Source organism: Oncorhynchus nerka, linkage group LG21, assembly GCF_034236695.1.
Source record: "Oncorhynchus nerka isolate Pitt River linkage group LG21, Oner_Uvic_2.0, whole genome shotgun sequence".
In the NCBI taxonomy this organism is placed as follows: Eukaryota; Metazoa; Chordata; class Actinopteri; order Salmoniformes; family Salmonidae; genus Oncorhynchus; species Oncorhynchus nerka.
This window is the reverse complement of record NC_088416.1, coordinates 2,919,403-2,947,284: the sequence shown is the minus strand read 5'-3', so window position 1 is coordinate 2,947,284 and position 27,882 is coordinate 2,919,403. Positions and strand designations below refer to the sequence as shown.

Sequence of the window (27,882 nt, the reverse complement as noted above, 5' to 3'; positions counted from 1 at the left end):
TATTCCATGTGTAACTCTGTGTTGTTGTTTGTGTCGCACTGCTTTGCTTTATCTTGTCCAGGTCACAGTTGTGAATGAGAACTTGTTCTCAACTGGCCTACCTGGTTAAATAAAAATGTAGATCTTAATATCTGTCATTTAGATCTTAATATCTGTCATTTAGATGTTGTCTGTCATTTAGATCTTAATATCTGTCATTTAGATGTTGTCTGTCATTTAGATCTTAATATCTGTCATTTAGATGTTGTGTCATTTAAATCTTAATATCTGTCATTTAAATCTTAATATCTGTCATTTAGATGTTGTGTCATTTAAATCTTAATATCTGTCATTTAAATCTTAATATCTGTCATTTGGATCTTAATATCTGACATTTAGATGTTGTCTGTCATTTAGATGAGTGGTCATGGGTTACTTACCTGTGTGTGTGTGTGTGTGTGCGCCTGCCTGTCTACAGTAATGGCATGTACATGAGTGAGTACAAAACAGTACAGTACAAGGTAGACAAGATAACTCATTTCATGAGTCTACTGTCATTAATCCACCACATTACTGTATCTTTGTTGAGAGGATAACCTTCATACTGCAACACAACACTAGTCACGTCCCATTTCTACCTTTCTTTCTCTCTTTCTCACTTCCTCTCTGACCTCCTTTGTCCTTATACAGGTGTGTTACTGCTTTTTTCCTGACAAAACACACACACACACACACACACACACACACATGCACTCAGTACCCTGTTTATGGACTATGGAGAAGTCAGCTGTACCTTTTTTCTTCTAAAGCACAGGCATCTTTTGTGCTCTTGAAATGGCCCTCCAATACCCCACCGTTGTACAATAGAATCATGTGACTCATATCTCAAATGCAACATTTCCATAAAAGTCAGGAGTTGTTAGGCAGTACAGATGGATTGGGGGGGGGGGGGTATATTCACTTCCTGCTCTCTTTATTTGTCTGTTCAGAGTCAGACACAGATGATAACTTTAGAAGAGATACTGTACCGTCTCTACATTTAGTGGTGCATCAGGGTGAAACTCTCTGCAGGCAATGCTTTAGAGTGTTTGTGCCATTGGCGCACACAGATCAAGACGCCTGCCCTGCCTACACAGTGTGTGTGTGTGCGTGCATACTTGCTTGATTGTGTGTGCACACGATTTCTCATATCTTGTGTGCATGCGCGTGTGCGTGCATGGGCACCTCCATGTGTGTGGAAGGGTGTTGACTTGGCTGTGAGTTGGTATCTGGCATCGTGGTACTGTTCACAGTAGAGAGGGCCAGGGTGGTGGAGTGTTGGACATGGCTGGGCACATCTGCTGCCTGTATCCCTCTGGCAATGGGCATTAGTCTGGGCACACTGACGCCATTACACTCTGCCATGCTACAGGCAGGCAGACAGAGACAGACAGAGAGAGAGACAGACAGAGAGAGAGAGACAGAGAGAGAGAGAGAGAGAGAGAGAGAGAGAGACAGAGAGAGAGAGACAGAGAGAGACAGACAGACAGACAGTGGTGCATCAGGGTGTCAGTCCAGTCCAGTCAGTCAGTCAGTCAGTCAGTCGTTTGATGAATTGGGATGGTGGAATTGTAGTGCTTCAGTGGTAATGAACTCATGCATGAACTTAATGTATGTGGAACGTGTTTGTGTGAGTGCTGCCTGTCCCTATGGGAATTCTACAGTAGGCATGAACAACCCTTCTTCAACAGTCATTAGAAGGTTTTATCTTCTGTCTGTGAAGACCTTCTCTCTCTTTCTTCCTTTTCTTTTGTTTTCTGTCTGTTTCTCTCTTCTCTCTCTCTGTTCTTCTCTTTCTTCTCTCTCCATTTCTCTCCCTGGTTCCTAGAGCAGATCCCTTTATCCTCTCTGCAATGTTTATTTCCCATCATAATAATGTGTTTTCCTTAGCAAACAGAACAGAAAAGGCGTAGGCAGGGCAGGCGTCTTGATCTGTGTGTGTGTGTGTGTGTGTGTGTGTGTGTGTGTGTGTGTGTGTGTGTGTGTGTGTGTGTGTGTGTGTGTGTGTGTGTGTGTGTGTGTGTGTGTGTGTGTGTGTGTGTGTGTGTGTGTGTGTGTGTGTGTGTGTGTGTGTTGCTTCCGTGCGTGTAGCACTCGTAGCTGTAAAAATTAAACACATCCAGCTGCCGACACCAAGATACACACACACACACACACACACACACACACACACACCATGAGATGTCCTTCCTGCTCTCTACTCTCTGTGTTGTTTTACTGTGAGCTCTGCATTGTGTTAGACGAGTTTCCTAATATAACATAGGAACAGACCTGTGTTCAATCAAACACATGCAGAATGTACGGCACACGGGTCACCAGAGAACTAGGCCCCTTTCACACTACTGAGCTGAGCAACCGCTGAGCTGTACTGTGCCGGCCTGGTTACTCTTTCACCGTCGTTGCTGGAAAGGACGACATCTGAGCCAGCACAGTATGTCTCAAGTCAGCAGGAGAGTGTGAGAAGGATAATCCACTCAGGAACATTGAGAGGTTGAGTTGGTTTGCAGTGTGAATGAGTCAGGGAAAGGTAGAAGCTGAAAGGTTGGGAAGAGTTGAACTAAGTTTATGCAGGTGAGGAGGAAAAGCCATTTTAGAGTGTTGGGATTCTGCTGCTGTAGCTAGCTGACTGGCTGGGCTTTTTCAGTGGAAATGTGTTCAAATAAACAAAGAATGCTAGCTTAAGTTAGCAATAGCATCACATTGCTGTATTAACTACTGTAGTTAGCCTGCCTGACTGCTCTCCAGTGAAAAGCGGTGGAATCGCATTTTAGTTAGCAGTAGTTAGCACTATTTGCGTTGCCCCCCCCCCCCCCCCCTACCCGTCTTTTAAGCTGCTGCTACTCTCTGTATATCATATATGCATAGTCACTTTAACTATACATTCATGTACATACTACCTCAATTAGCCCGACTAACGGGCCCCCCCGCACATTGGCTACCTGAACTATCTGCATTTTGTCCCGATACCTAACCCCTCTTTTACGCTGCTGCTACTCTTTATTTATCATATATGCATAGTCACTTTAACCATACATCCATGTACATACTACCTCAATTAGCCTGACTAACCGGTGCCTGTATATAGTCTTGCTACTGTTATTTTTCACTGTCTTTTTACTGTTGTTTTTATTTATGTTTTACTTATCTAAGTTTACATACACTTAGGTTGGAGTCACTAGAACTCGTTTTTCAACCACTCCACAAATTTCTTGTTAACAAACTATAGTTTTGGCAAGTCGATTAGGACACCTACTTTGTACATGACACAAGTCATTTTTCCAACAATTGTTAACAGACAGATTATTTCACTTATAATTCACTGTATCACAATTCCAGTGGATCAGAAGTTTACATACACTAAGATGACTGTGCCTTTAAACATCTTGGAAAATTCCAGAAAATTATTTAATGGCTTTAGAAGCTTCTGATAGGCTAATTGACATCATTTGAGTCAATTGGAGGTGTACCTGTGGATGTATTTCAAGGCCTACCTTCAAACTCAGTGCCTCTTTACTTGACATCCTGGGAAAACAAAAGACCTCAGAAAATGAATTGTAGACCTCCACAAGTCTGGTTCATCCTTGGGAGCAATTCCCAAACGCCTGAAGGTACCACGTTCATCTGTACAAACAATAGAACGCAAGTATAAACACCATGGGACCACGCAGCCGTCATACCGCTCAGGAAGGAGATGCGTTCTGTCTCCTAGAGATGATGCCCTGAATATGATGCCCATTATGCCCTGAATATATTCTACCATGCCCAGAAACCTGCTCCTCTTATCCTCTGCCCCCAACGCTCTAGGCGACCAGTTTTGATAGCCTTTAGCCGCACCCTCATACTACTCCTTCTCTGTTCCGCGGGTGATGTGGAGGTAAACCCAGGCCCTGCATGTCCCCAGGTACCCTCATTTGTTGACTTCTGTGATCGAAAAAGCCTTGGTTTTATGCATGTCAACATCAGAAGCCTCCTCCCTAAGTTTGTTTTACTCACTGCTTTAGCACACTCTGCTAACCCTGATGTCCTTGCCGTGTCTGAATCCTGGCTCAGGAAGGCCACCAAAAATTCAGAGATTTCCATACCCAACTATAACATCTTCCGTCAAGATAGAACTACCAAAGGGGCGGAGTTGCAGTCTACTGCAGAGATAGCCTGCAAAGTAATGTCATACTTTCCAGGTCCATACCCAAACAGTTCGAACTACTAATTTTGAAAATTACCCTCTCCAGAAATAAGTCTCTCACTGTTGCCGCCTGCTACCTTCCACCCTCAGCTCCCAGCTGTGCCCTGGACACCATTTGTGAATTGATCGCCCCCATCTAGCTTCAGAGTTTGTTCTGTTAGGTGACCTAAACTGGGATATGCTTAACACCCAGTCCTACAATGTAAGCTAGATGCCCTCAATCTCACTCAAATCATCAAGGAACCCACCAGGTACAACCTTAACTCTGTAAACAAGGGCACTCTCATAGACGTCATCCTGACCAACTGGCCCTCCAAATACACCTCCGCTGTCTTCAACCAGGATCTCAGCGATCACTGCCTCATTGCCTGTATCCGCCACGGAGCCGCAGTCAAACGACCACCCCTCATCACTGTCAAACGCTCCCTAAAACACTTCTGTGAGCAGGCCTTTCTAATCGACCTGGCCCGGGTATCCTGGAAGGACATTGACCTCATCCCGTCAGTTGAGGATGCCTGGTCATTCTTTAAAAGTAACTTCCTCACCATTTTAGATAAGCATGCTCCGTTCAAAAATGCAGAACCAAGAACAGATACAGCCCTTGGTTCACTCCAGACCTGACTGCCCTCGACCAGCACAAAAACATCCTGTGGCGGACTGCAATAGCATCGAATAGCCCCGTGATATGCAACTGTTCAGGGAAGTCAGGAACCAATACACGCAGTCAGTCAGGAAAGCTAAGGCCAGCTTCTTCAGGCAGAAGTTTGCATCCTGTAGCTCCAACTCCAAAAAGTTCTGGGACACTGTGAAGTCCATGGAGAACAAGAGTACCTCCTCCCAGCTGCCCACTGCACTGAGGCTAGGTAACACGGTCTCCACCGATAAATCCACGATTATCGAAAGCTTCAATAAGCACTTCTCAACGGCTGGCCATGCCTTCCGCCTGGCTACTCAACCTCGGCCAACAGCTCCGCCCCCCGCAGCTCCTCGCCCAAAGGTTCTCCTTTACCCAAATCCAGATAGCAGATGTTCTGAAAGAGCTGCAAAACCTAGACCCGTACAAATCAGCTGGGCTTGACAATCTGGACCCTCTATTTCTGAAACTATCTGCCGCCATTGTCGCAACCCCTATTACCAGCCTGTTCAACCTTCTTTCATATCGTCTGAGATCCCCAAGGATTGGAAAGCTGCCGCAGTCATCCCCCTTTCAAAGGGGGAGACACCCTGGACCCAAACTGCTATAGACCTATATCCATCCTGCCCTGCCTATCTAAGGTCTTCGAAAGCCAAGTCAACAAACAGGTCACTGACCATCTCTCCCACCGTACCTTCTCCGCTGTGCAATCTGGTTTCAGTGGTCATGGGTGCACCTCAGCCACGCTCAAACAAACGATATCATAACCGCTTCGATAAAAGACAGTACTGTGCAGCCGTCTTCATCGACCTCGCCAAGGCTTTGACTCTGTCAATCACCATATTCTTATCGGCAGACTCAGTAGCCTCGGTTTCTCGGATGACTGCCTTGCCTGGTTCACAATTACTTTGCAGACAGAGTTCAGTGTGTCAAATCGGAGGGCATTTGTCCGGTCCTCTGGCAGTCTCTATGGGGGTGCCACAGGGTTCAATTCCCCCTCTTTTCTCTGTATATATCAATGATGTTGCTCTTGCTGCGGGCGATTCCCTGATCCACCTCTACGCAGACGACACCATTCTATATACTTTCGGCCCGTCATTGGACACTGTGCTATCTAACCTCAAACGAGCTTCAATGCCATACAGCACTCCTTCCGTGGCCTCCAACTGCTCTTAAACGCTACCTAAAACCAAATGCATGCTTTTCAACCGATCGCTGCCTAACCCGCATGCCCGACTAGCATCACCACCCTGGATGGTTCCGACCTTGAATATTGGACATCTATAAGTACCTAGGTGTCTTTAGACTGCAAACTCTCCTTCCAGACTCACATCAAACATCTCCAATCGAAAATCAAATCAAGAGTCGGCTTTCTATTCCGCAACAAAGCCTCCTTCACTCACGCCGTTATTTTACCCTAGTAAAACTGACTATCCTACTGTTCGATTTTATTTATGTCATCTACAAAATGGCTTCCAACACTCTACTCAGCAAACTGGATGCAGTCTATCATAGTGCCATCCGTTTTGTCACCAAAGCACCTTATACCACCCACCACTGCGACTTGTATGCTCTAGTCGGCTGGCCCTACTACATTTTCAAGTCGCCAGACCCACTGGCTCCAGGTCATCTACAAGTCCATGCTAGGTAAAGCTCCACCTTATCTCAGTTCACTGGTATGGCAACACCCATCCGTGGATCCAGCAGGTGTATCTCACTGATCATCCCTAAAGCCAACACCTCATTTGCCGCCTTTAAACTCTGCTGCCTGTGACTGGAATGAACTGCAAAAATCGAAAGACTTTTATCTCCCTCAAACTTCAAACATCAGCTATCCGAGCAGCTAACCGATCGCTGAGCTGTCATTTGAGTCTATTGGTAAATAGCCCACCCATTTTCACCTACCTCATCCCCATACTGTTTTTATACTGTTTTTTTTAAATTTTATTTATTTATTTATTTACTTTTCTGCTCTTTTGCAAACCAATATCTCTACCTGTACATGACCATCTGATCTTTTATCACCCCAGTGTTAATCTGCAAAACTGTATTAAGACCTCAGAAAGCCAGTGTAGACCTCGGTTCCTACCTCCTCATGCCTTTTGCACACATTGTATATAGACTGCCCATTTTATTTCTACTGTGTTATTGACTTGTTAATTGCTTACCCATGTGTAACTCTGTGTTGTCTGTTCACACTGCTATGCTTTATCTTGGCCAGGTCACAGTTGCAAATGAGAACTTGTTCTCAACTAGCCTACCTGGTTAAATAAAGGTGAAATAAAATGAAATAAAAAAATAAATAAATAAAAACGAACTTTGGTGCGAAAAGTGCAAATCAATCCCAGAACAACAGCAAAGGGTCTTGGGAAGTTGCTGGAGGAAACAGGTACAGAAGTATCTATATCCACAGTAAAACGAGTCCTATATCAACATAACCTGAAAGGCCGCTGAGCAAGGAAGAAGCCACTGCTCCAAAACCGCCATAAAAAAATCCACACTATGGTTTGCTACTTCACATGGGGACAAAGATCGTACTTTTTGGAGAAATGTCCTCTGGTCTGATGAAACAAAAAGGGAAGTGTTTGGCCATAATGACCATTGTTATATGTTTGAAGGAAAAAGGGGGAGGCTTGCAAGCTGAAGAACATCATCCAAACTGTGAAGCACGGGGATGACAGCATCATGTTGTGGGGGTGCTTTGCTGCAGCAGGGACTGGTGCACTTCACAAAATAGATGGCATCATTATGTGGATATATTGAAGCAACATCTCAAGACATCAGTCAGGAAGATAAAGGTTGGTTGCAAATGGGTCTTCCAAATGGACAATGACCCCAAGCATACTTCCAAAGTTGTGGCAAAATGGCTTAAGGACCACAAAGTCAAGGTATTGGAGTGGCCATCACAAAGCCCTGACCTCAATCCCATAGACAATTTGTGGGCAGAACTGAAAAAGCGTGTGCGCGCAAGGAGGCCTACAAACCTGACTCAGTTACACCAGCTCTGTCAGGAGGAATGGCCCAAAATTCAACCAACTTATTGTGGGAAGGTTGTGGAAGTCTACCCGCAATGTTTGACTCAAGTTAAACAATTTAAAGGCAATGCTACCAAATACTAATTGAGTGTAAACTTCTGACCCACTGGGAATATGATGAAATAAATTCAATCTGAAATAAATAATTCTCTCTACTATTATTCTGACATTTCACATTCTTAAAATAAAGTGGTGATCCTAACTGACCTAAAACAGGGATTATTTACTAGGATTAAATGTCAGGAATTGTGAGAAACTGAGTTTAAATGTATTTGGCTAAGGTGTATGTAAACTTTCGACTTCAACTGTACCTATTTTTTACTTAAAAATTGCACTGTTGGTTAGGGCTTGTAAGTAAGCATTTCACTCTAAGGTCTTCACCTGTTGTATTTGGCGCACATGACACATATACTTTGATTTGATTTGGAATAGCATTACTGTATTAGCAGCTATTAGCATTGGTGGAAGCAGTGGTTGTGCTAGCTACTAGATATAGCCACTAGCTAGCACAACGTTGACCGTCTGGCTGGCCTTTCCAGTGGAAACGTGGTGAAATCCGGAGCAGATGTTAGCATTGGCCCATGAATAGACTGTTGATTGGTGGACGAGGTGGGATGATGAGAAAAAGGAGAGAGGAGCCTGGAGAATGAATGGGGGGAGAGAGAAGGAAGGAGAATGATGAATGGAGGGAGAGGGAAGGAAGTGTGGAGTGAGAGGATATACAAGCTCTCTTTTTCTTTCTTTCTATCTCTTATTTTTCTCTGCCTCTTTCTCTTTCTCCCTGTCTCTTTTCTCCTCTCTCTTTCCCCTCTCTCTTTTCACCTCTCTTTCCCCCTCCCTCTTTTCCCCTCTCTCTTTCCCCTCTCTCTTTTCACCTCTCTTTCCCCTCTCTCTTTTCCCCTCTCTCTTTCCCCTCTCTCTTTTCACCTCTCTTTCCCCTCTCTCTTTTCCCCTCTCTTTCCCCTCTCTCTTTTCCCTCTCTCTCTTTCCCCTCTCTCTCTCTTTCCCCTCTCTTTTCCCCTCTCTCTTTCCCCTCTCTCTTTTCACCTCTCTTTCCCTCTCTTTTCCCCTCTTTCTTTTCCCCTCTCTTTCCCCTCTCTTTTCCCCTCTTTCTTTTCCCCTCTCTTTTCCCCTCTTTCTTTTCCCCTCTCTCTTTTCACCTCTCTTTCCCCTCTCTCTTTTTCCCTCTCTCTTTTCCCCTCTCTCTTTCCCCTCTCTCTTTTCACCTCTCTTTCCCCTCTCTTTTCCCCTCTTTCTTTTCCCCTCTCTTTTCCCCTCTTTCTTTTCCCTCTCTTTTTCACCTCTTTCTTTTCCCTCTCTCTTTTCCCCTCTCTTTCTTTCCCCCTCTCTCTTTCCCCCTCTCTCTTTTCCCCTCTCTTTCCCCTCTCTCTTTTCCCCTCTCTGTTTCCCCTCTCTTTTCACCTCTCTTTCCCCTCTCTCTTTCCCCTCTCTCTTTCCCCTCTCTCTTTCCCCCTCTCTCTTTCCCCTCTCTTTTCACCTCTCTTTCCCCTCTCTTTTCCCCTCTCTCTTTCACCTCTCTCTTTTCACCTCTCTTTCCCCTCTCTTTTCCCCTCTCTCTTTCACCTCTCTCTTTTCACCTCTCTTTCCCCTCTCTTTTCCCCTCTCTCTTTCACCTCTCTCTTTTCACCTCTTTCCCCCTCTCTCTTTTCCCCTCTCTTTCTCTCTCTTACACACTTTTTAATGCACAATAAGGAGTGATAGCTTCTAGCGCTTCTTGTACCACTTCCTCTTGTACCCTACTCTCTTTTCATGTATAATTTCCCTCTCTCCTCCTCACCCTACATATCCTAACCCTGAGCTCTATTTTTACTCTCTCTCTCTCCTCCCTTTGTCCTTTTCTTTGCTCTCACTTTATCCATCTCTTTTTCTCTTCTCCTCTGGTGGGTCTTTCAGTTCTCAGAGGAGGCGAACATACACACACACACACACACACACACACTCATACACACAATCCTTGGCAGGATGCTGCAGGACTATCATACAGACACACACTCACAGATGGACGGACGCAGGCATGCACACACACACAAATAGACATTTAGGCAAGGTGCTGCAGGGCCAGCCCTTGTCAGTTCATATGAGTTATGTGTCCTCCATTAGCTTGTGAGTAGCATTGACCTCACAGGACAGACGTCAGAACACACACACACACCATCCATCCATCCACACACATATACACACAAACACACAATATCTTGCTTGAGTAACCCGAAATCTCTGTCTCTTCCAGCTTTGCACGAGTTCCCTACAGATCTGTTTACCCACAGGGAGAGGACAGAAGGAGCTGTGGCCCTACACGTCCTGTGTGTGAGTTCAGTCTTCTTCACTTTGATGTCTGTCTGTCTGTCTGTCACCCACCCACCCAAGGTTGCTGGTTCAAATCCCCAAACCGTCAAGGTTTAAAAATCTGCCTTTCTGCTTCTGCCAACAACAACTGGATGCTGATTAAGGCAGCTCCCCTCACCTCTCTGATTCAGAGACATTGGGTTAAATGCAGAAGACACGTTTTGATTGAATGCATTCAGTTGTGCAACTGACTAAGTATCCCCTTTCCCACTAGGTATCCCCTTTCCCACTAGGTATCCCCTTTCCCACCAGGTATCACCTTTCCCACTAGGTATCCCCTTTCCCACTAGGTATCCCCTTTCCCACCAGGTATCACCTTTCCCACTAGGTATCCTCTTTCCCACTAGGTATCCCCTTTCCCACTAGGTATCCCCGTTTCCACTAGGTATCCCCTTTCCCACTAGGTATCCCCTTTCCCACTAGGTATCCCCTTTCCCACTAGGTATCCTCTTTCCCACTAGGTATCCCCTTTCCCACTAGGTATCCCCTTTCCCACTAGGTATGCCCTTTCCCACTAGGTATCCTCTTTCCCACTAGGTATCCCCTTTCCCACTAGGTATCCCCTTTCCCACTAGGTATCCCCGTTTCGACTAGGTATCCCCTTTCCCACTAGGTATCCCCTTTCCCACTAGGTATCCCCTTTCCCACTAGGTATCCCCTTTCCCACTAGGTATCCCCGATTCCACTAGGTATCAACTTTCCCACTAGGTATCCCCTTTCCCACTTGGTATCCCCGTTTCCACTAGGTATCCCCTTTCCCACTAGGTATCCCCTTTCCCACTTGGTATCCCCGTTTCCACTAGGTATCCTCTTTCCCACTAGGTATCCCCTTTCCCACTAGGTATCCCCGTTTCCACTAGGTATCCCCTTTCCCACTAGGTATCCCCTTTCCCACTAGGTATCCCCTTTCCCACTAGGTATCCCCTTTCCCACTAGGTATCCCCTTTCCCACTAGGTCTCCCCTTTCCCACTAGGTATCCCCTTTCCCACTAGGTATCCCCTTTCCCACTAGGTCTTTTCCCACTAGGTCCCCTTTCCCACTTGGTATCCCCTTTCCCACTTGCTATCCCCTTTCCCACTAGGTATCCCCTTTCCCACTAGGTATCCCCTTTCCCACTAGGTATCCCCTTTCCCACTAGGTATCCCCTTTCCCACTAGGTATCCCCTTTCCCACTAGGTATCCCCTTTCCCACTTGGTATCCCCTTTCCCACTTGGTATCCCCTTTCCCACTAGGTATCCCCTTTCCCACTAGGTATCCCCTTTCCCACTAGGTATTCCCTTTCCCACTAGGTATCCCCGTTTCGACTAGGTATCCCCTTTCCCACTAGGTATCCCCTTTCCCACTAGGTATCCCCTTTCCCATGTCTCTGTGTTTGTCTTTAATCAACCTTTCACCTCAATAATCTATTTTAAGTTCCCGTAAAAAAAACATAGTGGAAAACTAACAACTTCACGTCAGTCCCCCTGTATTTCTCGGCTGGCTGGGTGTTTGTGCATAGTGCGAACCATGGGATAATTGTTAGCGGGCCGCCATCCAAGGCTTAACAAATGGCCCCCGAGTCCAAGCTATCCCGCTTGGAGGAACAGAACAGAACACAGCATCTGGTACCGAATGAGGCCTGCCAACTGTGTGTGTGTGTGTGTGTGTGTGTGCGCGCGTGTCCGTGCTCCTCACTCTAGCTGGGGTCCTGTCAGCACAGCCGGCATTTTATTTATTGCCGGTTGGAAATACACACCCAATTACAACCAGATTTAGGTGTAGACTCTGAGCAGCAGCATGAGTGAGTGAGTGAGTGAGTGAGTGAGTGAGTGAGTGAGTGAGAGGGAGACGAGAACTTCCATCAAATATAGTGGACTAGTTCTGGATGGAAGCCGGTGCAGGTTGAGTAGGTAGAGTTGGGGAACGTGTATGTTTGTAATTGTGTGTGAGGCCTGTGTGTGGTGGGAGGATGAAGCGGAAGGCTGGGCATTTCTGTAGGCTGGGATTTAAAGGTAGGGTGAGCAGGCAGGATGTGTGGAGGTGTGTTGGGCAGAGGGCTAAACTGAGGTGTAGACTACAGAGGTAGCAGGGATGTGGAGGTGGCGAAGATAGAGGGCATAGGCGATACAGAGGATGGGTAGATGTAGGGAAGGAGAGGAACAAGTATGAGGGGAATTGATCACATGTACCATTTTCATTTGTTTGATGGGCCTCCACGTTGGTTCAACGTCATTTCATTTAAATGGCGTGGAAACAACGTTGATTCAGCCAGTGTGCCTAGTGGCATACAGTTAGTTACCTGTAAGGTCCCTCAGTCGAGCAGTGAATTTTAGACACAGATTTAACCCCAAAGATCAGGGAGTTTTTCCAATGCCTCTCAACGAAGGGCTCCTATTGGTAGATGGGTAAAAAAAATAGTACAAGTAAGCAGAAATTAATGACACTTTGAATGGTGTATCAATACACCCAGTCACTACAAAGATACAGGCGTCCTTCCTAACTCATTTGCCGGAGAGGAATGGAACCGTTTAGGGACTTCACCATGAGGCCAATGGGGACTTTAAAACAGTCATCTTGTCATCTGGGACTTTTTTTTTAGGATAAAAAGAAACGGAATAAAGCTAAGCAGAGGCACAATCCTAGAGGAAATCTGGTTTCAGTCTGCTTTCCAACAGTCATTGGGAGACAAATTCACCTTTCAGCAGGACATTAACTGAAAACGCAAGGCCAAATATACACTGGAGTTGCTTATCAAGGCGACTAAACTGGAACTAGTGGCCAAGTTAGAGTTTTGACTTAAATCGGCTTGAAAATCTATGGCAAGGCTCGAAAATGGCTGTCTAGCAATGATCAACATCCAACTTGACAGAGCTTGAAGAATATTTAACAGAATAATGTAAATCAAAATATTGTACAACCCAGGTGTGCAAAGTTCAGACTTACCCAGAAAGACTCACAGCTGTAATCACTGCCAAAGGTGATTCTAACATATATTGTCCTCGGGGGTGTGAATAATTACAGTGGGGCAAAAAAGTATTTAGTCAGCCACCAATTGTGTCAGTTCTCCCACTTAAAAAGATGAGAGGCCTGTAATTTCCATCATAGGTACACTTCAACTATGACAGACAAGATGAAAAAAATTAATCCAGAAAATCACATTGTAGGATTTTTAATGAATTTATTTGCAAATTATGGTGGAAAATAAGTATTTGGTCAACCACACACAAGCAAGATTTCTGGCTCTCACAGACCTGTAACTTCTTCTTTAAGAGGCTCCTCTGTCCTCCACTCGTTACCTGTATTAATGGCACCTGTTTGAACTTGTTATCAGTGTAAAAGACACCTGTCCACAACCTCAAACAGTCACACTCCAAACTCCACTATGGCCAAGACCAAGAGCTGTCAAAGGACCCCAGAAACAAAATTGTAGACCTGCACCAGGCTGGGAAGACTGAATCTGCAATAGGTAAGCAGCTTGGTTTGAAGAAATCAACTGTGGGAGCAATTATTAGGAAATGGAAGACATACAAGACCACTGATAATCTCCCTCGGTCTGGGGCTCCACGCAAGATCTCACCCCGTGGGGTCAAAATGATCACAAGAACGGTGAGCAAAAATCCCAGAACCACACGGGGGGACCTAATGAATGACCTGCAGAGAGCTGGGACCAAAGTAACAAAGCCTACCATTAGTAACACACTATGCCACCAGGGACTCAAATCCTGCAGTGGCAGACGTGTCCCCCTGCTTAAGCCAGTAGATGTCCAGGCCCGTCTGAAGTTTGCTAGAGAGCATTTGGATGGTCCAGAAGAAGATTGGGAGAATGTCATATGAGAATGTCATATGGTCAGATGAAACCTATATATATTTTTGGTAAAAACTCAACTCGTCGTGTTTGGAGGACAAAGAATGCTGAGTTGCATCCAAAGAACACCATACCTACTGTGAAGCATGGGGGTGGAAACATAATGCTTTGGGGCTGTTTTTCTGCAAAGGGACCAGGACGACTGATCCGTGTAAAGGAAAGAATGAATGGGGCCATGTATCGTGAGATTTTCAGCATGACAATGATCCCAAACACACCGCCCGGGCAACGAAGGAGTGGCTTCGTAAGAAGCATTTCAAGGTCCTGGAGTGGCCTAGCCAGTCTCCAGATCTCAACCCCATAGAAAATCTTTGGAGGGAGTTGAAAGTCCGTGTTGCCCAGCAACAGCCCCAAAACATCACTGCTCTAGAGATCTGCATGGAGGAATGGGCCAAAATACCAGCAACAGTGTGTGAAAACCTTGTGAAGACTTACAGAAAACGTTTGACCTCTGTCATTGCCAACAAAGGGTATATAACAAAGTATTGAGATAAACTGTTGTTATTGACCAAATACTTTTTTCCCACCATAATTTGCAAATAAATTCATAAAAAATCTTACAATGTGATTTTCTGGATTTTTTTCTTTCTCATTTTGTCTGTCATAGGTGGAGTGTACCTATGATGAAAATTACAGGCCTCTCATCTTTTTAAGTGGGAGAACTTGCACAAATACTTTTTTGCCCCACTGTATGTAAATGAGATATTACATTTGCAACATTTCAAAAAAAATGGTCATTGTCATTTAGGGGTATTGTGTGTAGATGGGTGAAGATTATATAGATTTTTTTATCCATTTTGAATTCAGGCTGTAGCACAACAAAATGTGGAATACGTCAGTGGGTATGAATACTTTCTGACGGCACTGTATCTCTCTCCCTCCAAAAACCACTATTATGCCTTGTTGACCCCATTCACTCATGTAAGCATGAGAGGATTAGTCCGCTGTCAAAACATCATGTCATTTCTTGGAATTCCCTTGTCCCCCCCCCGCCCCCAAAAAAACTCAACCAATCAAAAGCTCTTACTCAACCAACCGACAACAGCAACAGGCTGCTGTGTCTGAAAACACAGAGAGAGAGACACACACACACACACACACACACACACACACACACACACACACACACACACACACACTTACACATATATACATACATAACGGGACTTAATGGCTGGATAGAGAGAGAGAGAGACGGCTGCCATACCGCCACAGTATTACAACTCTGTTAACTGCCATCTGTTGTTGTCTCTAACCTTGATCTCAACCCCATGTCATTCCACACCCAGATTAAAATCTCTAACAGGGATTGTACTTTACCTCTGACCCCTGATTCACCAAATTAACAAATCCACCCCACCCCTCCTACCTGGTCAGGCCCATTGATAGAGACAGAGACTAATGGCACTGTGACGTTGAAGGGTTTTCTTTACCTGCTTTTTATTCAACCACGGCGTGGTGTCTATGATCTCTTCCTCTCTCTGCCTGTCTGTTTCTCTCTCTGCCTGTCTGTTTCTCTCTCTGCCTGTCTGTTTCTCTCTCTGCCTGTATGTTTCTCTCTCTGCCTGTCTGTTTCTCTCTCTGCCTGTCTGTTTCTCTCTCTGCCTGTCTGTTTCTCTCTCTGCCTGTCTGTTTCTCTCTCTGCCTGTATGTTTCTCTCTCTGCCTGTCTGTTTCTCTCTCTGCCTGTCTGTTTCTCTCTCTGCCTGTCTGTCTCTTTCGCTCTCTTTGCCTCTGTCCTGTATTACCTCTCTCTCTCTCTCTCTCTCTCTCTCTCTCTCTCTCTCTCTCTCTCTCTCTCTCTCTCTCTCTCTCTGTCTCTCTGTCTGTCTGTCTGTGTGGCTGTCTGTCTGTCTGTGTGGCTGTGGTGGTAAACTAATTCTGTCTGTCGTTTTGTTTTGAAGGATATTAGTGTACCAGTGATTTTTGTATTATAGTAAACCAGATTTGGATATAATGATTTGGTGGGATTTGCAGTTAGGTTGTTGGCTAGCCATCAGCATGTATAAAGCCATGTTTAGTCCAATATCACTGACACATCATCTACAGTGTGTTCTTATGAAATTCAGATGGTGGTTTTCCATCCATGTGTCTCTAACATATTTGCTCGGGTCTGTTCAGGAGAGTATACCGTTTACAGAATGTTACGCAATATTACAGATAGAAATGCATTGAGAAAAGATACAAAAGTCCACCCCAATTATTACTCAATAAACACCCCCATGTTATCTTTCCTCTCTGTGTCTATTTCCTTTCAGGCCATGTATATGTTCATTGCCCTGGCCTTGGTTTGTGACGATTACTTTGTCCCTTCGCTGGAGAAGATATGTGAGGTAAGTATGGACAAAGACAGAGTCTGCATCCCAAAAGGCAGCCTATTCCATATGTAGTTTACTAACCTATGGGCCCTGGTCATAGTGCACTATATAGGGAATAGGTTGCCATTTGGGAGGCAGCTTAACAGGATGTGGATAAGATGTGCTTATGTTGCTGTTTGTCCTTCTGTGTGTTAGGGTCGCAGTTCAGTTCAGGGTCAAGGGTTAGGCTGTGGTATTCTTCTCAATGACATATTGGATCCTGTGCCACTTGCATCTTATTACAGTGTTACACTGATATACAGTGAAGCTTCTGTTGACAAGTCTCAGCTTCTGTTTTTGTCTGTCTATTACCTCTCTCGCTCTCTTTCTCTCTCTTTCTCTCTTCCTCTCTCTCCCTCCCTCGTTCTCTTTCTCTCTCTTTCTCTCTCTCTCCCTCCCTCGTTCTCTTTCTATCGCTCTCTCTTTCTCTCTTTCTTCCTCTCTCTCCCTCCCTCGTTCTCTTTCTCTCTCTTTCTCTCTCTTCCTCTCTCTCCCTCCCTCGTTCTCTTTCTCTCTCTTTCTCTCTCTTTCTCTCTCTCTCTCTCCCTCCCTCGTTCTCTTTCTATCGCTCTCTCTTTCTCTCTTTCTTTCTCTCTTCCTCTCTCTCCCTTTCTCTCTCTTTCTCTCTCTCCCTCCCTCGTTCTCTTTCTCTCTCTTTCTCTCTCTTTCTCTCTCTCTCTCCCTCCCTCGTTCTCTTTCTATCGCTCTCTCTTTCTCTCTTTCTTTCTCTCTTCCTCTCTCTCCCTCGTTCTCTTTCTTTCTCTCTCTTTCTTCCTCTCTCTCCCTCCCTCGTTCTCTTTCTCTCTCTCTTTCTCTCTCTCTTTCTCTCTCTTTCTCTCTTTCTTTCTCTCTCTCTTCCTCTCCCTCCCTCCCTCCCTCGTTCTCTTTCTATCGCTCTCTCTTTCTCTCTTTCTTCTCTCTCTCTCTCTAGCGTCTTCATCTCAGCGAGGATGTAGCAGGGGCAACCTTTATGGCAGCTGGAAGCTCCGCCCCTGAACTCTTCACCTCTGTCATAGGTAACACAAACACACGCATGCAATACACATACTTACTCACTTTCATGGACACACACACACACACACACACACACACGACCCAGTCGAAAAGGAACCTGTATAAGGATTAACAGCATGTTAATAGAGTTGAAATGAACATTGATGAGAAGCAATGCGTTGACGTCAGTATTTTAGATTGGCGCTTTTGACAACACTGTGGATTAGGAGCAGACTGTTGTGTTCACTGTAAACAGAGACGGTTTTAGAACAAGACTCTGTAGTTTAGTTTAACCCTTTGACGTGGCTGAGCTGTTTATATGTGTTGTGACAGCCGGGGGCAGTTGTTTGATCCCACTGTCAATGTATCACATCCAGTCATCCTGGGCCACCACACACACACACACATACAGACACGCACACACACGACGACGACACCCACAGAGGACACACACACAGCGCCGCTAAGACTGGCGACGTCAGACTCTGCCGGAGTAGACTGCATGTTAAACAAGGACAAAGTGCCGTGTCATACCGTGTGTACATGTGTGTCCCTCTCCGCAGGGGTCTTCATCACTAAAGGAGATGTGGGTGTGGGGACCATTGTGGGGTCTGCAGTCTTCAACATCCTCTGCATCATCGGAGTGTGTGGAATCTTTGCTGGCCAGGTATCATGTCATACTGTTATGTCATTTTAGAAAAACGTGGCTCCGGAATGAGTTCTTGGTATTTTGACTTGCTTGTATGTCTCAATACAGAGTAGCATATATACAGTACACACATATATCTACAGAATACAGATTTATAGATATAAATATAGGCTACATACAGTTTCCATATATATTGTCCAAGAACATCCATAACAACATGTGTTCTCCATACTGTATACAAATTGAGTACCTTTACATTTGCCCGTACAGTGCACCATACATTATGAAGATGAACTGACCACAGTTACAGTATCACATCTGTAGAGCCATAGCCTGCCTTACTGGCCTACTATAACATGTATTCTCCCTGTCCAGATCCCTGCACCATGCCGTGCCAAGCCTGAATCCAACATGATATATTCCCTGATGAAATCATCTAATCAAATCAAATGTATTTATAAAGCCCTTTTTACATCAGCTGATATCTCAAAGTGCTGTACAGAAACACAGCCTAAAACCCCAAACAGCAAGCAATGCAGGTGTAGAAGCATCTGACATAACGTTTACATGATAGGGTGCAGCCATAGTGATTTGATCTCAGATTGTCCTTTATGTAAGGAAGTAAAGGCCTACTGCCAGGAAACCGTATATTACTGTAAAGTCATACTAACACTGCCAGGAAACAATGTATTACTGTAAAGTCATCTTAACACTGCCAGGAAACAGTGTATTACTGTAAAGTCATCTTAATACTGCCAGGAAACAGTGTATTACTGTAAAGTAATCTTAATACTGCCAGGAAACAGTGTATTACTGTAAAGTCATCTTAATACTACCAGGAAACAGTGTATTACTGTAAAGTCATCTTAATACTGCCAGGAAACAGTGTATTACTGTAAAGTCATCTTAATACTGCCAGGAAACCGTATATTACTGTAAAGTCATCTTAATACTGCCAGGAAACAGTGTATTACTGTAAAGTCATCTTAACACTGCCAGGAAACCGTATATTACTGTAAAGTCATACTAACACTGCCAGGAAACCGTGTATTACTGTAAAGTCATACTAACACTGCCAGGAAATAGTGTATTACTGTAAAGTCATCTTAATACTGCCAGGAAACCATGTATTACTGTAAAGTCATCTTAATACTCCTAGGAAACAGTGTATTACTGTAAAGTCATCTTAATACTGCCAGGAAACAGTGTATTACTGTAAAGTCATCTTAATACTCCTAGGAAACAGTGTATTACTGTAAAGTCATACTAACACTGCCAGGAAACAGTGTATTACTGTAAAGTCATCTTAACACTGCCAGGAAACAGTGTATTACTGTAAAGTAATCTTAATACTGCCAGGAAACAGTGTATTACTGTAAAGTCATACTAACACTGCCAGGAAACAGTATATTACTGTAAAGTCATACTAACACTGCCAGGAAACAGTGTATTACTGTAAAGTCATACTAACACTGCCAGGAAACCATGTATTACTGTAAAGTCATCTTAACACTGCCAGGAAACCGTGTATTACTGTAAAGTCATACTAACACTGCCAGGAAACCGTGTATTACTGTAAAGTCATCTTAACACTGCCAGGAAACCGTGTATTACTGTAAAGTCATTTTAACACTGCCAGGAAACCGTGTATTACTGTAAAGTCATCTTAACACTGCCAGGAAACAGTATATTACTGTAAAGTCACCTTAAGTCTCACTATAGAGATCAGTTTGTACCATCTTGCTAACTCGTATGGTCTATTCTGGCTATACAACGCAAACACATCTGGGACCAGACTTTGGCTACATGTTTCTCATAGGAAGACATTATGAGCTTTACAGTTTGGATAGCCTGATCCCAGATCTGTTGGTGCTGTCTAGCATGACATGACTATCGGAGTTTGATATACAGCACAAACAGATCTGGGACCAGGCTAGGGCTTGACTGTGTTTCTCTAAGGAAGATATGTCTTGCACTGTAGTAGTGTGTGTGGGTTGATTTGCATGCTAAATACAGGCTCTATAACGCATTAGTCACTGTGTGGTAGGCTGCCTGTGCTGCATATCATTATGTCAAATCAGTGGATACACTGCCACCTTTTTGGAGGAGGTGAGCACTGCCTGCTTGTCCTTTGTACGTAGTGGGATCTATTCAAGTCAACTCAAGAGCTCTTTGTGTATCTCGGTATGCTTGTGAGGGAGCTGGAGCTATAATCGTTATTGTTGCGCCGAAGCGCTTTCATGAGGGTATGCTTGACTGCAGTTCATCAGTGTGGTAATGCTGTGTCTTTTGTTTGTGTCCTGTTTGTCTTCTCTCCATCTGTCTCTAGGCTGTGAAGCTCTCCCATTGGACACTACTCAGAGACTCCGCCTACTACACGCTCTCTATCGCAGCCCTCATTGCAGTAAGTGGCCAACTACACACACGCACGGATACGAGAGAGAGAGAGAGAGAGAGAGAGAGAGAGAGAGAGAGAGAGAGAGAGAGAGAGAGAGAGAGAGAGAGAGAGAGAGAGAGAGAGAGAGAGAGAGAGAGAGAGAGAGAGAGAGAGAGAGAGAGAGAGAGAGAGAGAGAGAGAGAGAGAGAGAGAGAGAGAGAGAGGAAGAAAGAGAGAAAGAGAGAGCGATAGAAAGAGAACGAGGGAGGGAGAGAGAGAAAGAGAGAGAAAGAGAACGAGGGAGGGAGAGAGAGGAAGAGAGAAAGAGAGAGAAAGAGAGCGAGAGAGGTAATAGACAGACAAAAACAGAAGCTGAGACTTGTCAAGAGAATACAGACAGAATACAGACAGAATACAGACAGAATACAGACAGAATACAGACAGAACATCAGCTGGACCAGTCTGTCTGAGAACCCTGCTCTGATGTGCAGACAGACTCATCACGCATCACTCCTCCCAATTAAACACAACACTGTCTGCTAAATGACTTAAATGTAGATAAAGGACATCTGAACTGACCCTCCATACATGGTATTATTGCAATGCAGGTTGACGTTTATTGTTATGAATTTTGCCCTGGATGCAGAACTGAGCGATGTCTGTCCTCAAACCCCCCCTCATTCCCTCTTCCCCCTATTCCCCCTAAACAATGGCTTGACTGACTTTTGACATTAACCGAATGAAGTTAAAAAACATTTGTGAAGGTTTGGTGTGGCTATTATCAAGCTTTAGCTACTGCCGGCCTATGCTATTAAGGCAGTGCACATTTACATACATTTAAGTCATTTAGCAGACGCTCTTATCCAGAGCGACTTACAAATTGGACATCACTACAACTGATTTGAGCTGAGGAAGTCTGTTTCAGGCCTACCAGAGTTACTCCTGGAATCTAATGCTTCAAATCAAATCAAAGTGTATTTGTCACGCACGCCGAATAAAACAGGTGTAGACCTTAGTGAAATGCTTACTTACAGGCTCTAATCAATGCATATCTTTATGCAAAAGAGTCTGATCTAAAATGTACGAATTAGCCCCCTTCTGTACTCCTATATATGTATAGCAGACGCATGAAGAAATGCATGTCGGTGTCATAGCTACGGCATCTCTCTCTCTCTGGGGTCAGGCCTACGCTTCTCTTATAGGCTCTATATGTATATACCGTCTGAAGTTTACATACACTTAGGTTGGAGTCATTAAAACTAGTTTTTCAACCACTCCACACATTTCTTGTTAACATTATAGTCGGTTAGGACATCTACCCTTGTGCATGACACAAGTAATTTCTCCAACAATTGTTTACAGACAGACTACAGCAAGGAAGATGCCACTGCTCCAAAAATGCCATAAAAAGCCAGACTACAGTTTGCAACTGCACACGGGAACAAAGATCGTACTTTTTGGAGAAATGTCCTCTGGTCTGATGAAACAAATATAGAACTGTTTGGCCATAATGACCATCGTTATGTTTGGAGGAAAAAGAGGGAGGCTTGCAAGCTGAAGAACACCATCCCAACCATGAAGCACGGGGGTGGCAGCATCATTTTGTGGGGGTGCTTTGCTGCAGGACGGATTGGTGCACTTCACAAAATAGATGGCAACATGAGGTATGAAAATTATGTGGATATATTGAAGCAACATCTCAAGACATCAGTCAGAAAGTTAAAGCTTGGTCGCAAATGGGTCTTCCAAATGGACAATGACCCCAAGCATTGGTTGTGACAAAATGGCTTAAGGACAACAAAGTCAAGGTATTGGAGTGGCCATCACAAAGCCCTGACCTCAATCCTATAGAAAATTTGTGGGCAGAACTGAAAAAGTGTGTGTGAGCAAGGAGGCCTCCCAAAGCTTGTGGAAGGCTACCCAAAATGTTTGACCCAAGTTAAACAATATAAAGGCAATGCTATCAAATTCTAATTGAGTGTATGTAAACGTCTGACCCACTGGGAATGTGATGAAATAAATAAAAGCTGAAATAAATCTCCACTATTATTCTGACATTTCACGTTCTTATAATAAAGAGGTAATCCTAAGTCTAAAGGCCTATGCATGCAATTCTCTGACCATGAGGTGGACAATTATTAATTTAGGAATTAGCCTAAAAACCAATACACATATAGGCTATTGTGGGGAGGGGATGCATTTTTTTAGGACATCTTAAGTTGGACCAGCCCCCTAGTAAATTTCGATCACTCCCCTAGATGGGCCAGCTGCAAAGTCAAAGTGGTCTATATTGTAAAAATACATGAAAAGAAAATGTATATTTTTGGTCTTAATTTATGGTTAGGGTTTGCAATGTGGTTAGGGTTAAAGGTTAGGTTTAAAATCAGATTTGAGGACTTTGTGGCTGTGCCAGCTAGTGACCAGTCTGCAGAGCTGCCTCCAGGGCAAGATTCAGGACAATAAATGCCAACCTGGAATTATAACATGCCTTTAACTCTACAGTCTGGATAATAGTAGTATGAAATGCCAATGCCTCACTGGATAATCATTTTCAGTTCTGGGTATATGTTAGCCTTTTAGCATGAAGCATGATGACACAGCACATACATCCGCAGAAAGAGAAGTACTGTATTTTTCCACTTGACATTGGCTAAGTGAGACTGTAATGAATCAGATGTCGAGTAACAGGTGTTTTTGTCCTGGTTCTGTCGTGGAGGAAAGTTCTGGAGTTGGCATTACCCTCTGGTGGTCAAGATAGACATAGCATTGCTTTAATAATCAGTACTGGAAATGATTGTGTTATTACATCTCTGCCTTTTCCCTCTCTTTCTCCTCACAGTTTATCTACGACGGGGAGGTTACGTGGTATGTAAAAATGCATATTCAGTCGGTTGATAATCAGTTGATAAGTTTCTGCGATGGTGTGTTTTGAATGAGATTCCCCTGTGCTCATCTCAACTGTATGTGTGATGTGTGCTGGGGGTGCTCTGAAGACACACTTCCGTTGTTCGCGTGGACAATTTACATTTTACATTTAAGTCATTTAGCAGACGCTCTTATCCAGAGCGACTTACAAATTGGTGCATTCACCTAATGACAACCAGTGGAACAGTAGTGCATCTAAATCTTTTAAGGGGGGTGAGAGGGATTACTTTATCCTATCCTAGGTATTCCTTAAAGAGGTGGGGTTTCAGGTGTCTCCGGAAGGTGGTGATTGACTCCGCTGTCCTGGCGTCGTGAGGGAGTTTGTTCCACCATTGGGGGCCAGAGCAGCGAACAGTTTTGACTGGGCTGAGCGGGAACTGTACTTCCTCAGTGGTAGGGAGGCGAGCAGGCCAGAGGTGGATGAACGCAGTGCCCTTGTTTGGGTGTAGGGCCTGATCAGAGCCTGGAGGTACTGAGGTGCCGTTCCCTCACAGCTCCGTAGGCAAGCACCATGGTCTTGTAGCGGATGCGAGCTTCAACTGGAAGCCAGTGGAGAGAGCGGAGGAGCGGGGTGACGTGAGAGAACTTGGGAAGGTTGAACACCAGACGGGCTGCGGCGTTCTGGATGAGTTGTAGGGGTTTAATGGCACAGGCAGGGAGCCCAGCCAACAGCGAGTTGCAGTAATCCAGACGGGAGATGACAAGTGCCTGGATTAGGACCTGCGCCGCTTCCTGTGTGAGGCAGGGTCGTACTCTGCGGATGTTGTAGAGCATGAACCTACAGGAACGGGCCACCGCCTTGATGTTAGTTGAGAACGACAGGGTGTTGTCCAGGATCACGCCAAGGTTCTTAGCGCTCTGGGAGGAGGACACAATGGAGTTGTCAACCGTGATGGCGAGATCATGGAACGGGCAGTCCTTCCCGGGAGGAAGAGCAGCTCCGTCTTGCCGAGGTTCAGCTTGAGGTGGTGATCCGTCATCCACACGGATATGTCTGCCAGACATGCAGAGATGCGATTCGCCACCTGGTCATCAGAAGGGGGAAAGGAGAAGATTAATTGTGTGTCGTCTGCATAGCAATGATAGGAGAGAACATGTGAGGTTATGACAGAGCCAAGTGACTTGGTGTATAGCGAGAATAGGAGAGGGCCTAGAACAGAGTCCTGGGGGACACCAGTGGTGAGAGCACGTGGTGTGGAGACGGATTCTCGCCACGCCACCTGGTAGGAGCGACCTGTCAGGTAGGACGCAATCCAAGCGTGGGCCGCGCCGGAGATGCCCAACTCGGAGAGGGTGGAGAGGAGGATCTGATGGTTCACAGTATCGAAGGCAGCCGATAGGTCTAGAAGGATGAGAGCAGAGGAGAGAGAGTTAGCTTTAGCAGTGCGGAGCGCCTCCGAGATACAGAGAAGAGCAGTCTCAGTTGAATGACTAGTCTTGAAACCTGACTGATTTGGATCAAGAAGGTCATTCTGAGAGAGATAGCGGGAGAGCTGGCCAAGGACGGCACGTTCAAGAGTTTTGGAGAGAAAAGAAAGAAGGGATACTGGTCTGTAGTTGTTGACATCGGAGGGATCGAGTGTAGGTTTTTTCAGAAGGGGTGCAACTCTCGCTCTCTTGAAGACGGAAGGGACGTAGCCAGCGGTCAGGGATGAGTTGATGAGCGAGGTGAGGTAAGGGAGAAGGTCTCCGGAAATGGTCTGGAGAAGAGAGGAGGGGATAGGGTCAAGCGGGCAGGTTGTTGGGCGGCCGGCCGTCACAAGACGCGAGATTTCATCTGGAGAGAGAGGGAGAAAGAGGTCAGAGCACAGGGTAGGGCAGTGTGAGCAGAACCAGCGGTGTCGTTTGACTTAGCAAACGAGGATCGGATGTCGTCGACCTTCTTTTCAAAATGGTTGACGAAGTCATCTGCAGAGAGGGAGGAGGGGGAGGGGGGAGGAGGATTCAGGAGGGAGGAGAAGGTGGCAAAGAGCTTCCTAGGGTTAGAGGCAGATGCTTGGAATTTAGAGTGGTAGAAAGTGGCTTTAGCAGCAGAGAGAGAAGAGGAAAATGTAGAGAGGAGGGAGTGAAAGGATGCCAGGTCCGCAGGGAGGCGAGTTTTCCTCCATTTCCGCTCGGCTGCCCGGAGCCCTGTTCTGTGAGCTCGCAATGAGTCGTCGAGCCACGGAGCGGGAGGGGAGGACCGAGCCGGCCTGGAGGATAGGACACATAGAGAGTCAAAGGATGCAGAAAGGGAGGAGAGGAGGGTTGAGGAGGCAGAATCAGGAGATAGGTTGGAGAAGGTTTGAGCAGAGGGAAGAGATGATAGGATGGAAGAGGAGAGAGTAGCGGGGGAGAGAGAGCGAAGGTTGGGACGGCGCGATACCATCCGAGTAGGGGCAGTGTGGGAAGTGTTGGATGAGAGCGAGAGGGAAAAGGATACAAGGTAGTGGTCGGAGACTTGGAGGGGAGTTGCAATGAGGTTAGTGGAAGAACAGCATCTAGTAAAGATGAGGTCGAGCGTATTTCCTGCCTTGTGAGTAGGGGGAAGGTGAGAGGGTGAGGTCAAAAGAGGAGAGGAGTGGAAAGAAGGAGGCAGAGAGGAATGAGTCAAAGGTAGACGTGGGGAGGTTAAAGTCGCCCAGAACTGTGAGAGGTGAGCCGTCCTCAGGAAAGGAGCTTATCAAGGCATCAAGCTCATTGATGAACTCTCAGAGGGAACCTGGAGGGCGATAAATGATAAGGATGTTAAGCTTGAAAGGGCTGGTAACTGTGACAGCATGGAATTCAAAGGAGGCGATAGACAGATGGGTAAGGGAGAAAGAGAGAATGACCACTTGGGAGAGATGAGGATCCCGGTGCCACCACCCCGCTGACCAGAAGCTCTCGGGGTGTGCGAGAACACGTGGGCAGACGAAGAGAGAGCAGTAGGAGTAGCAGTGTTGTCTGTGGTGATCCATGTTTCCGTCAGTGCCAAGAAGTCGAGGGACTGGAGGGAGGCATAGGCTGAGATGAACTCTGCCTTGTTGGCCGCAGATCGGCAGTTCCAGAGGCTACCGGAGACCTGGAACTCCACGTGGGTCTTGCGCGCTGGGACCACCAGATTAGGGTGGCCGCGGCCACGCGGTGTGGAGCGTTTGTATGGTCTGTGCAGAGAGGAGAGAACAGGGATAGACAGACACATAGTTGACAGACTACACAAGAGGCTACGCTAATGCAAAGGAGATTGGAATGACAAGTGGACTACACGTCTCGAGTGTTCAGAAAGTTAAGCTTACGTAGCAAGAATCTTATTGACTAAAATGATTAAAATGATACAGTACTGCTGAAGTAGGCTAGCTGGCAGTGGCTGCGTTGTTGACTATGTAGGCTAGCTGGCAGTGGCTGCGTTGTTGACACTACACTAATCAAGTCGTTCCGTTGAGTGTAATAGTTTCTACTGTGCTGCTATTCGGGGCTAGCTGGCTAGCTAGCAGTGTTGATTACATTACGTTGCGTTAAAAGAACGACAATAGCTGGCTAGCTAACCTAGGAAATCGCTCTAGACTACACAATTATCTTTGATACAAAGACGGCTATGTAGCTAGCTATGTAGCTAGCTACGATCAAACAAATCAAGCCGTTGTACTGTAATGAAATGAAATGAAAATGTGATACTACCTGTGGAGCGAAGCGAAATGCGACCGGGTTGTTGAGTGCGGAAGTTCTGTTCGGTAGACGTTGGCTAGCTGTTGCCTAGCTAGCAGTGTCTCCTACGTTAAGGACGACAAATAGCTGGCTAGCTAACCTCGGTAAATTAAGATAATCACACTAAAAATACACACTCTAAACTACACAATTATCTTGGATACGAAGACAGCAAAGACAACTATGTAGCTAGCTAACACTACACTAATCAAGTCGTTCAGTTGAGTGAATAGTTGTGCTGCTAATCGGTAGACGGTGGACGTTAGCTAGCTGGCTAGCTGCTGGGCAGATAGCAGTGTAGACTACGTTAGGACGACGAAATACGATAATTACGCAATTATCTTTGATACAAAGACGGCTATGTAGCTAGCTAAGAAGAAATTGCTAAGATTAGACAAATCAAACCGTTGTACTATAATGAAATGTAATGAAATGTAATACTACCTGCGGACCGAGTGCGGATGCGACCGCTCGCTCCAACCAATAAAGTTGGATTCATTCTATTCTATATTGTATCCAAGGTGGGAGTCTCTAGTCCTGAACGTGATGTACCTCTTCTACATTCTAATCATGAAGTGAGTATGAGCATCATCTGGCGCTCACATCATCACACACCACGAACACACACACTTCCCATCTGGACCAAGAGCTATTCAGTCATTTAGATACTGTACATTGAGGCAAATGTATTACACTGTTTACTCACAGGAAAGTCTGCATTCTTCTGTAAACTCTTGAATACTTTCTACTCAATTCTCATTATCTCTGAATGTTCATCACTTGTGTGTGTAGGTTTAACGGCAGAGCGAGGCGCTACTTTGACCGGCGGAAGA

General features: G+C 45.4%; 1 protein-coding gene across 1 annotated transcript in view; it reads left to right on the top strand.

Annotated features, from left to right (window-relative positions):
• LOC115104398 (sodium/potassium/calcium exchanger 3-like) overlaps window positions 1-27,882 on the top strand; it is a 95,417-nt gene that overhangs the window by 57,215 nt on the left and 10,320 nt on the right. The window contains exons 3-10 of the mRNA XM_065006203.1: window positions 10,122-10,198; window positions 16,341-16,415; window positions 17,371-17,455; window positions 17,996-18,099; window positions 20,411-20,485; window positions 23,298-23,323; window positions 27,571-27,624; window positions 27,842-27,882. The exon at window positions 27,842-27,882 is cut by the window's right edge and continues 93 nt beyond it. Of these exons, the coding sequence (XP_064862275.1) occupies window positions 10,122-10,198; window positions 16,341-16,415; window positions 17,371-17,455; window positions 17,996-18,099; window positions 20,411-20,485; window positions 23,298-23,323; window positions 27,571-27,624; window positions 27,842-27,882 (537 nt within the window). The remainder of the gene's footprint in view (window positions 1-10,121; window positions 10,199-16,340; window positions 16,416-17,370; window positions 17,456-17,995; window positions 18,100-20,410; window positions 20,486-23,297; window positions 23,324-27,570; window positions 27,625-27,841) is intronic.